The following is a 10,688-nucleotide window of genomic DNA, read 5'->3' as shown; positions in this document are numbered from 1 at the left end:
ATATTAAATAAACCTTTACGTAATATATATTGAAAAATTAATTTAATTTTACCCTTTTCTAAATATTGTTTCTAAGAATATATTGGATAAACTTTCAATTTATTTTTCAAATGCAATTTTTAATTAAATTTGAAAATTAATTGACGGGGGAGGCATGTGAGGCCCATTATTTAAAACAAATAAAAAAAAATTTGTCGATTTTATATAATTAAACCAAAACATGATGTTATGAAGGAAAAATAATTTTAATTGTACAATTACAAAAAGTAATAAATAAAACTATGGAGAAGAGGAAAATATTTGGAAAAAGAAAAGGCTTGTGCTTTAATTTTGGTGGGATGTTGTTGTTGTTTGTAAACTTAATGGGCAAGACATGCTGGTGAGTAAAAGCTACTTCATAAAACAAATAAATAATTAATTTTGTATTAAGGATGGGAAGATGTGTTAATTATTATTATTATTAAAAAAAAAAACAGGGGAAATGAGTAATGAAGAAATGTTATTCTATTCACACGCAGCAGAACTATTACAACAAGGCAAAGTCAAACAAGGAATACCACTAAAGTGGGGCCGGTGGGAAACATCTTAGTCCTCCTCCACCAGAGGATCATGGACCCCACCCAGCTGACACTTGCAGACCATTAATCCACACCGTTTCTACTTTATTTTCCACCCAAATACTATTATTCTCCATTTGCCTTATTTTCAATACTTCCTTTTTATTGAGAACAATGCAGTTCTAGATAAATAAATTATTTTATATGCACATTAGCTGAGAAGAATTATTGAGCTAATCAGAGTAAAAATAAAAAAGCATCTATTAAGTCTTATTTTCTTTTTGGAAAAAAAAGAAGAAAAACTATGTTTCAAGCATCCTGGTGATCTCATGTTTCACATGGATCCACCTTGGATTCTGACTTTATAATTGCTAGGAGCCACTTGGAACATTTCGAAACACACACACATATATATAAACTCTGCTGGTGGCTAATAAATACCAATATGGGTTGGAAAAAGAAATAGGGCCGCAAGAGAATTCAGCTAAAATGGTATTACGTGTTAATTTTTTATTTTATAATAAATTAATATTATATCCATCCTCACACCAAATTTAGTAGATCTAATCATTTGTAAATGTAATGTATCTCATAATTCAAACTATAATCAATAAATTAATAAATCATTTTGTTTATTGTGAATATGTAACCTCACAATCACAAGTTTTGGAGTTTGAATAAGAGCTAATAACAGAAATTTGCTACTGCGATGCAAGAGAGTAGAAGCAGATAACGGCTTATGAACCCACCCAAGCAATCATTTGGAACGAAAATGAGTTGAAATAGAGGGATTGGGGAACATGGAAATCATCCAAAATGCTTCAGATGATCAGTTAGCAAAAGCAATCAATGGTCTGGCCGCGTGCTAATCTTTTTCAAAGAGTGCTTCATAAGGGCGGCCTAACTCTTGGAAGCAAATTGAATCGGCCCCAGCAGTAGGCCACATTACTTGTTAATGTCAAATGCAATAGGAAACACATCATGAATACAAAACAATAATATCTCTGCTTGTCCTGGATTTTAGTTACACCTAAAGCCCCATATCTCACTATGCTTTTATCAAACCATGCTACTAGCTGACAAATTAATGCCTCTATAGCACTAACTTTTGTCTAATTACATGACCACCCAACCCATAAATCGATTCAATATTTTCTACATACAAATGATGGATTTAGCATTCTACTTATTTGGATTTCTAACCTGAATTGATGATCGAATCGTTCAACAAGGTCCTAAAGCCATCAAAAAGTGAAGGACTTGGAAGTACTATTTCAAGCTGCATTCATATTCAGGAATCAAGAACCAACAAGACCTTTGTGCCGAGCATATGAAATTATTGATGCGAAAAGACTTGCACAAATTATACTTGTGAGGATGACCACCTAAAGTTGAAGGTAAAAAAATCCAGTGTGAGAAAACTGAACTCTTGCAAGTCAGTATGGTGCAGGATCACGAGCAAATTAAGAACTCTTGGCATCGTTTTCGAGTTTATGTAATGTTGTTTTGGGCTTAAGGTGATTACTAGACATACCCATTTAAATACATAACCATGGCCCTCCCTCCATGTATATTGGAAATTCATGCCAAAAATTGCTGCCACTAGGGAGTACACAGACAAACTCACAGTCCCTGAACATAGGAAGAGCTCTAGCTGCCACAGTGATTAAAGAAAAATGATTAATCAATGCTGGCAGATGAAATTTTCCAAGTAAAATTAATTTAAGGTATTCTAGACTAGCTCAAACTGCAAAGAATAAGGAGATCAGAGAAATTATCCACACCTAACAAAAAAAAATGGAAGGAAATCAAATAAGGTATTAGATTCAGAGGTCGCACCTGAATTAGTTGATTCCTATGATTATCAAGCTGTAGAAAGGGGGAAAATTCAAAATTTTAGTGTTAAATTTCCCTGGAGTTCTTTTTTTTCTGACACTAAAGTTCATTGGTAAATTTCCTTGGATGATGTTTATAATATAACTAACAGAAAAATTCAAAATCTTCTTCAGGGATGACAATTCAGGCTGTCCAACTCTGTACCTGTATGTTGATGTAGTCTTCTGTGTCGTCAATGTATTCACGCAACTGATAAGACAAAAGCATTTACAAAGCATCAGAACAAGCATGCCATAGCAGCAATATTCTGGACCAGCTAAGTTTAATCTCATGGAAAAATTAATATGCAAAAGAGGCACGGTGCCCTACCGTATTCAATTTGTTCAATGTGCCATCAATCTGCATGAAGTACGCCTGCAGAGAAAATCCATATCAAACATAGAATTTTGTGGGAATTTGAGTATTTGACAGGGAAATAAAGCAATTAGATTATATTTACAACCTCAAGCAACATTTCAAGCTCTTCAACATCATTCTCCTCTTGCATTGTTGTTGCACTGGCCCTACTTGTTCTGGATATCTTTGAACCTATGGTAGGAGAGTTAAGGAACCAATTGGGAGCACCAGAGCCACTGACAGGTGAAGATGAGCCAGCTAATTTTCTTGATAAGTAAAGGTCTGCCATATCATCATCATCATCCAGAAGTTGTTCCAGTTCATCCCTTACCTGGAGACCCAGAATCCTTCACAAGTGTAACTCTAAATTTGTGGATAAGAATTGATTCATTTTCATAGCATATTGCTCATTTAAAGCTGCAAGAATTCAACCATATGTCCTCTAACATGCAGCACATATATCTAGAATGAGAAAATTCAAAAACTTTACTAGATTTGAAAATGGATAAAGGGAGAAAACTGTAGAATACTAGTTGAAGACCTGTATTTATTAGATAATCATGTAATTTCCAATTCAGTTGGGGTAAGATGGGTATCTAAAGATATGAACTCATTCATATGTGCCACAGAAATATCAATCTACCTTTTGAACACGATTTGTCAACCTTGTCATGGAACTCTTCAGTTTTCGCACCCGATCCAGATTACGACTGCTAATCTGCATAATTTGAAATTTGACAGAAGCAATGAAGCCTTTCCAATGATTCATAAGATATAAATACTTTTATTATCAATGCCTAAACTGCAAGATACTTGAAGCAGTAAAGTTTGATGTCATAAAGTTTTTACAAGCATGGTAGTGGCAATAATGGCTACATAAGCATTAAGCCAAAAATCTGGTGAAAGGATTTAAGCCTTTACCTTGGAGGTCAGCTCATCTAAAGCAGGATAAGCATCAGTCTCCAGTTCTCGAGTACGCGCATCTAGAAAACTGCAAATGGCTTCTAATGCAACCTCTAATGCTCGGAATTCAAATGGAAATTCTCCATTTCACAATCCAGAAACCACATAACAACAAACAAATTTTCAACATTTTATACTAAAAGCAATTACCAAACCAGCAAGGAAAAGTTAATCTACTGTGGTCATACCATTTTCTTCGCCTGTATCAAAATCTTTTCGCTCTCCAGGATGCACTTCTTCTTCGCCTTGAATTTGGTTTGTGATATTTACAAGAGGTAATCGTCTTTGAAATTCCTCAACAATGGGGATTACATTCTCATCCAGTGGGTCTCTAAGCAATACCTATCTCAGAAGTGCAAAAATAGTCTTCAATTCACTAGTATTCAATTATAATTGAAATGAATTTTCTCAGTTTATTAAGTTTCTTCCTAAAAAGACCAACTGGGAAATTGAAGCATAGAACTAAATGACTCAAAACTGTCTGTTCTAGAAATTTGAAGGAAACAGAGAACTGGTTTACCTCCTCAGCTGTGATTATTGCTTTGATATGCTGAAAGCCACAAACAACAACCAAAGATATACCAAATTAGCAACGAAAACATTGTAAACGACAAAAGAAGCATATTTATTCTACTCCGCTGTATGTTTAGAAACTGAAAAATCTCACCTCCAAATTGAGAACAATAACTCTTTCTCTGCCCAAGATCGCTGAAGGATATGATAAAAGAGGATCAAGAATTCGAAGATCTCTGGCATGAATCTGAACTCTACGCATGATAGCATACTTGTCTACATCAAGAATGGTACTCTCCCCATTTTGGTCCAGCAAAATCCAGCTCCTGGAAACCGCAGTCTTCTTCTTCCGTGAAGCTTGTGTCTCCACCGGAACCAAAACTTCATCTCGATCCATTTTCAGCAGCCCAGTTTCACATACCTCAAACAAGTGCAGTATCCTCTTCGCTGCCCGAAGTCAGCTTACTGGGAGTGAATTGGTGGGATTCACCAGAAATTCATGAAAGCTCGTTAGCGTGGATGTATGAGCTGGGAGAAGGAGTGAAAGAGAAAGAGGAGGAGAGAGCTACAGCAGAAGAAGAGCAGATGAAGATGTAGATAGGATTGCATGGATTATAGTGGGAGGTAGTGGAGAGTTGCAGAGTAAGTTCAAATTGGAGGAGAAAAAGCAACGAGAAGATAGGTTTGATTTAGTTTTAGCTGCATGTATGGACGCGTGCTGCCTCTGTCCCTTGGCTGTATACTGAGGAAGCCTGGACTTTTACGTACCAAATTTTATTTAGCTTCCATATAAAACATATTTTAAAGCATTTTTTAATAAAAAAATATTTTTATTATCTAATTAGAATATTAAAAAATGATAAATAATAAATTTATTTAAATTATGTTAATAAAAATTTTTAAACTATGTAAAATAATATATTCTGTTCTAAAATATATTTTTCATAGATATAACTTTCTCTTTAACTAATAAAATATTTTTCTATTAATTGATTTTTTAGTGATTTAAATATTAAAAAATAAAAAATAAAAAATATATTTTTCTGTAAAATATTTACAAACGAATAGGAAACTCATTTATATATTTTCTTATTAAAAATCCAATAACTAATCAATGATGTGGAAAATATAAATATCCACCGAGTCGTGATGTCCACGTAGTTTAGGCGCGTGGTTGAGGATGCTTGTTTCGCTGGTTTCGTATTAATGTGTGGCCATCCCATGCATGATGTTCACCTATCTTTTACGACCCACCATGTCAAAAAATCATAGAGCCATCAGTATCTTAGAAAGTGAAATTAGGTGCATCTAATATAAGAAACATATTTTAATAGTGTTAATAATTAAATTAATATTTTTATTATATTTATAAAAAAAATTAATTAAATTATATAATTAAATATTTAAATTTAAAGATAAATTTCTTGAATTACATCAAAATGAATACATTTATGTCTATTTTAAAATTCAATATTAAATTTAAAATCGTTGTGTTAATAAATTTCAACAAAATCATAATCCTTCTCCCGTTGATATCAATCCTACCTATTAGTCACAAAATTAAATTCAATATTTCACACAAGTAACTTAAATAAATATCAATAGATCTTATTTTAATTATTTTTCACGTGAATACTTAGTTCTGAGTAAACAAGAGAAAATAAATACATGAATACGATGCTCAATCTAAGTCCAAGACATTTTCAGTGAATCTAAGAAAGAATGAACACCATGCTAAATCTAATTCATCCTTATTTTAAAATTAATCAATTAATGTATTTTACAAAATTAAAATTTTTAATTATTCTTTTAAAAATGTTAATTAACTTATTTTAATTTTAATTAGAGGAATTAAATAGTATAAATATTTAAAATTATAAAAATTAAATAATATATATATAATTAAAATATAAAAATTAAAAAATATAAATAATTCATAACCTTTTTTTAATAAAAAATTAAAGAATTAAATTTTATAAAATTTAAAAATATTTTAAATAAATATTTTAAAATAAAAATAAACTAATAATTTTTTAAAAAATTTGAGAATTTCATACTGATTTACCCTTTATTTTTTTATCTCGAGATACCTAAACTCGCAAGACTAGAATAAATAGATAGTGGGTAGCCACTTAGCTATTTAAAGAAAATTACAGTTTGATTATTTAACTCTTTAAAATTTTATTTTTCACCCCAAACCTTCTAGACAATTAACTTTAAATCCAAATTTAAGTTTACCTTTATTTTCAAAACTTTTATGAATTACACTTTCTTTTGTTAGAAACCTTCACCAAATTGCTTTCCCTGTTATTATTATTATCTACAAAATCAATTACATACGTATCATATTTTAATTCTCATAAATTTAATTTAATAATAAATATATTTAAATAAATTTAAAAAATTTTAAATTATACTCTTTCAAACTTCAATTTCATGTAAAAGAAAAAGCATATTTATATTTTTGAGTTATATAGACAAAACATATTATAATTAATATAATAATAAAAATTAATTGCCACTGAGAAATATAAATAGTATAACGGTTATGGTCAAAAACAAAAAAAAAAAAAAAAAAAAAAAGAAAAAGTTTGAGAGGAAAGCCCACGATAACACAGCTCATGGCAAGCTAGCTCATGGTATAATTGATGCCAACGATTTGTATTACGTCATTCAACTAAATAATTAAATGGCTGCCATAATTATAGCATTTGTTTCTTTTCTAAAAAAAATAATGAAAATAATATTTATTAATTAATTAATTTTCAAATGTCATATTATCTTTTTAATTTGATTAAAATGAAAGGTCACTTTATCCTTGAATTTTGATGAAAAATTTAATATTTCATTAGAATTGGAGATTAAAATAACAAAACAATTCAATATAGTCACATATTTGACTAAATCCATAACTCGATTTAGTTTTTAGGAAATCATTTAATACTTAAAATTTCATTATGTTAATAAAAATATTTATATTATATTCATTATTATATTGTAGTAATTTAGTTCATAGAGAGGGGAGGGGAAATAGACAGCGATAATGAGAATTAGGGTCCAGTATTTGATTTAAATTGAAATAAACAGATCAAATTATTGAATTTTAAAATTTTGATTAATTTTATTTTTATTTGATTTGATTTAATTTTAAATTTATTAAAAATTAATGATTTGGATTTGATTTTGAATCTAAAAAATATCGGTTGGACCACCCCAAATCGAATAAAATTAATACTGTATCGTTTAACAGTTCCCTAATCTAAAAGAGTTTCAATTCCCATCCATTGACGTCCTTTCACTCTTTCCTCTAGTCTGTCTCCACTCTCCACACAGTCGCACGCATCTCACTCTCCACTCTCCTTCAGTCTAGTATCCTCTCCACATATCATCGGGCTGTCGGCGTCGCGAGTCCTCTGCCACTCTCTAGTGACTCCACATCCACACATTGTCACTCTCCAATGTCTTCATGCACCGTCGGGCCGCCGGCATTGCTCGCATCGTCACTCTCCAGTCTCTCCACGCATCGTCGACGTCGCTCTCTAGTCTCCATGCATAGTCGGCTCGTTGCTGTTCATATACGCGCGACCGTGTGATTCCTCTGTCCTCTCCGTCCTCTCAATCAGCCTCTCACCATCTCAGATCGTGCTTCCACTCTGTCGACCAGTCTCCGAGACCAAGAGGCAAGTGGACTCCATTGCTTTGCTTTCCTTGTCAGCTCTCGCGCCTCCAGTCCTGTAGCTCTGTCGTCGATTCGCTGTTGAAGATCTGCAGATCCACTCTTCTACTGTGTTGTGTGCTGTTGAGTGTTGAATTAACTATAGAAGCCAAGAAGGTAACTATTTTTTATTCTTAGGAGTTCTAGGCTTCTATTTTTTATTCTCAGGAGTATTAACTATTGAGAAAATCATATAACTGTGCCGTTGAGCTTTGAAATTGTGTTTAAATTTTGTGTTAGCTGTTCTTTGAAAAGACTGAAAATGAATGAATCTAACTAAATTAGATGGATTCAATTGATTTGATTTTTTTTTTCTCTTATTTAGTTCGATTTAATTTAAGTAAAACTCTTTAACTCGATTTCGATTGAATGCCCATCCTAACGAGCGAATTTTTTTTTTTACAAAGATAATATTTCATTAAGTCTTAAAGGCAATGAGCAAATATCATAGACCTAGCTTAAAGTATCTAAAAAGTGCAACTCATTACAAAGAGGCCAACCCAACCCCAAAGCACAGAGGTCCACGATCCAAAACTAAAACTAAATTGGAACTTGCAAGGAATCCACCTACCTTGACCCAACAATCCAAGCAAACTAGCACCAGTGCCGCCTCTAAAGATGCACAACATCGATTGTCAAGGAGCTGATTTCCAGAAAGGTCTTCTGGATAAGAAAGGAGTTGGGAATTAAAGGAAAAAGAGTCGACTAACCACAAAGAGAACGGGGCCATCCACTAAGGAGGATGCATGTCCAGAGAAGCCAACAAGAAAAATCAATATCAACTCCCAACGATGAGACATGGAGGAGGAAGGCTCTTTGATGAATTCTCTCGCGCCTTTGGGATTAGACTTAGCTTTGTGAGCTTCTTCCGGCAAACTTATTGTCTTTGCTATCACAATAAAAATAAAAACCCCAAATTTGACTTTTCTTGTTAAAAGATGCTCAAAAGATATGAAAAAGAAGGGAAAGAGATTCCAAAAGTTGCAAGGACAACAAAAGAACCATTAACAAGAACCCAGTTGACCTCCTCTCCATAGCCACCAAATGAAGAACCAAAACCTTTGAGTAAAAGAACTTCTCTTCGTTGTTCAGCAAAAGGAACCCTGCAAACTTAAAGAAAAGACAATACCTAAAATGAAAATAACCATAGAAGGCAGATCCATAAAAAAACACTCTCTCAAATAGGTTCTATATACCCTTAACATAACAAAATAAAACTATTTATGCCATCAAATAGTGGAGAGAGTAACCTACGGATCGGGAGGGCAAAGGTCGATCTTCTCCTGTTCCGAGGGATAGACGAGGCCTATGAGCGGCAACGACAAGAGAGCTAAACCTTTATATAAAAATAAAAAAGAATAGAAAATTTCTCTCTTTAAAAAATAAAAAAGTACTGATTTGAGTGTATAATTAAATATGAGTAATTTATATTCATAGTTGTTGTATCAACATATAGGCATTTCGAGAGGTTTGTGGTGGAGGGCATATGGTGATATTTTAGTTAGTTTTTTTTTGTTTGGTCTACACTTAATAGTAGTTTCTCTCTTGCTCCGTCAATCTAGTCTATTGGTTTTTCATTTGATTTTTGTGGATTACTAGTGTTTTATTGTTAAGGGAGAGTTGTACTGTAGATTGCTTGTGATGACTAAGAGTCTGCCTTTCAATCAACAGGAGATCTTGCATACATTGATGATGACAATTTGAAATTGCCACTGCTACGTCTGGTGATTCATGCACCTCCAGGCAAAAAATCACAAAGAGCTCTATCATCTTCCTTGCTGGTGATATATGTTTTCTATTGTCGGTCTAAATTGTATATTGAATAGCCTTTTTCAATATTGGTCATCTCCCTGTTGGTGATATATGTTTGCTTTTGCCGGTCTAGATTGTGTATTCAATTGAATAGCCTTTTTCAATATTGGAAGAAGGTTGATAATGGTATTTCATTGGGCAACTATAGTCTCTGCAGTGTTACTTTATCTTTTGATTTCTTTGCATTTTAATTTAGATCATTTTGATGAGTTTGGTTTTTTTTTTTTTTTTCTTTGATTTCTTGGGCAATAAACTTATAAGGATTTATATTTCTAGACTAGTTTTTCTATATTACTAACTACTTTTGTCTCAAAAAAGTATTCATTTCAAATTATCTTGTTTTTTTTTTTTAAATTTAAAATAATATTAATTATTATTATATATATATATATATATTACTAGTTTTAAGTTATTTAATATTGATATATAAAAAATATGACTATTTAAGAATATTTTAAATTAATTATTATAAATTTTTCAAAAATTAATACTATTAATTAATTTTATTGATTTATATTTATAAATTTAAATGACAGCTATTATCTAACGGAAATAATACTTATTTTGAAGTCATGTAAAATGCAATTCACGGTGTGTTGATTCAAAAAAAAAATTATTGCAATCAAATTTGTATAAACAGTTTTAATGTTTATAATTTAAACATTTATAATAATTTAGTGTTATAATTTTAAAATATATTTTTTTTAACTTTAACTAATAATAAATTTAAAATTGTTTTGACTCGAGCACTTTGCCCAAGGGACTTTTAGCATTTATTAAAGCTCAATGAGGACGAGGCTTCGAAGTTTAAAGGTAGGTTGCATTGGATCACCCAACCCCAAGTTGTCTTGTGAAAGTTTCACATAAATGAGACTTTGATAAGGTTAATGCCCATC

At 31.8% G+C, this 10,688-nt stretch overlaps 1 protein-coding gene and 1 long non-coding RNA gene across 4 annotated transcripts; both read right to left on the bottom strand.

The window, feature by feature from the left end:
- Window positions 1–1,464: 1,464 nt before the first annotated feature.
- Window positions 1,465–4,981, bottom strand: LOC110615766 (magnesium transporter MRS2-I). The gene is made up of 11 exons (XM_021757854.2): window positions 4,420–4,981; window positions 4,273–4,302; window positions 3,941–4,094; window positions 3,711–3,832; window positions 3,433–3,507; window positions 2,896–3,120; window positions 2,763–2,807; window positions 2,598–2,642; window positions 2,397–2,426; window positions 2,092–2,211; window positions 1,465–1,942 (listed from the first exon to the last, which is right to left on the bottom strand). Exons 1-11 carry the CDS (start codon window positions 4,660–4,662, stop codon window positions 1,856–1,858), a joined length of 1,176 nt encoding a protein of 391 aa, XP_021613546.1. The 5' UTR covers window positions 4,663–4,981; the 3' UTR covers window positions 1,465–1,855.
- A 2,486-nt stretch (window positions 4,982–7,467) lies between these two features.
- LOC110614859 lies at window positions 7,468–9,523 on the bottom strand. Of its 3 annotated transcripts, none has more exons than XR_006350677.1 (2): window positions 9,231–9,523; window positions 7,468–9,083 (listed from the first exon to the last, which is right to left on the bottom strand). It is a non-coding gene; the product is annotated as an uncharacterized LOC110614859 (long non-coding RNA). The 3 variants fall into 3 exon arrangements; XR_006350676.1 differs by having other exon boundaries at window positions 7,468–9,090; window positions 9,235–9,523; XR_006350675.1 differs by having other exon boundaries at window positions 9,235–9,523.
- Window positions 9,524–10,688: the final 1,165 nt, after the last annotated feature.

Source organism: Manihot esculenta, chromosome 5 (genome assembly GCF_001659605.2).
Source record: "Manihot esculenta cultivar AM560-2 chromosome 5, M.esculenta_v8, whole genome shotgun sequence".
In the NCBI taxonomy this organism is placed as follows: Eukaryota; Viridiplantae; Streptophyta; class Magnoliopsida; order Malpighiales; family Euphorbiaceae; genus Manihot; species Manihot esculenta.
This window is presented reverse-complemented; position numbering and strand designations above follow the sequence as displayed.

Excerpts from the sequence above, each read along its gene's own strand:
- LOC110615766 (XM_021757854.2), bottom strand. The coding sequence starts at position 4,662 with ATGGATCGAGATGAAGTTTTGGTTCCGGTGGAGACACAAGCTTCACGG. Across the intron at positions 3,508-3,710 it reads TAGATGAGCTGACCTCCAAG|ATTAGCAGTCGTAATCTGGA; the intron begins GTAAAGGCTTAA and ends CAAATTATGCAG. Across the intron at positions 2,808-2,895 it reads AGCTTGAAATGTTGCTTGAG|GCGTACTTCATGCAGATTGA; the intron begins GTTGTAAATATA and ends TTTTCTCTGCAG.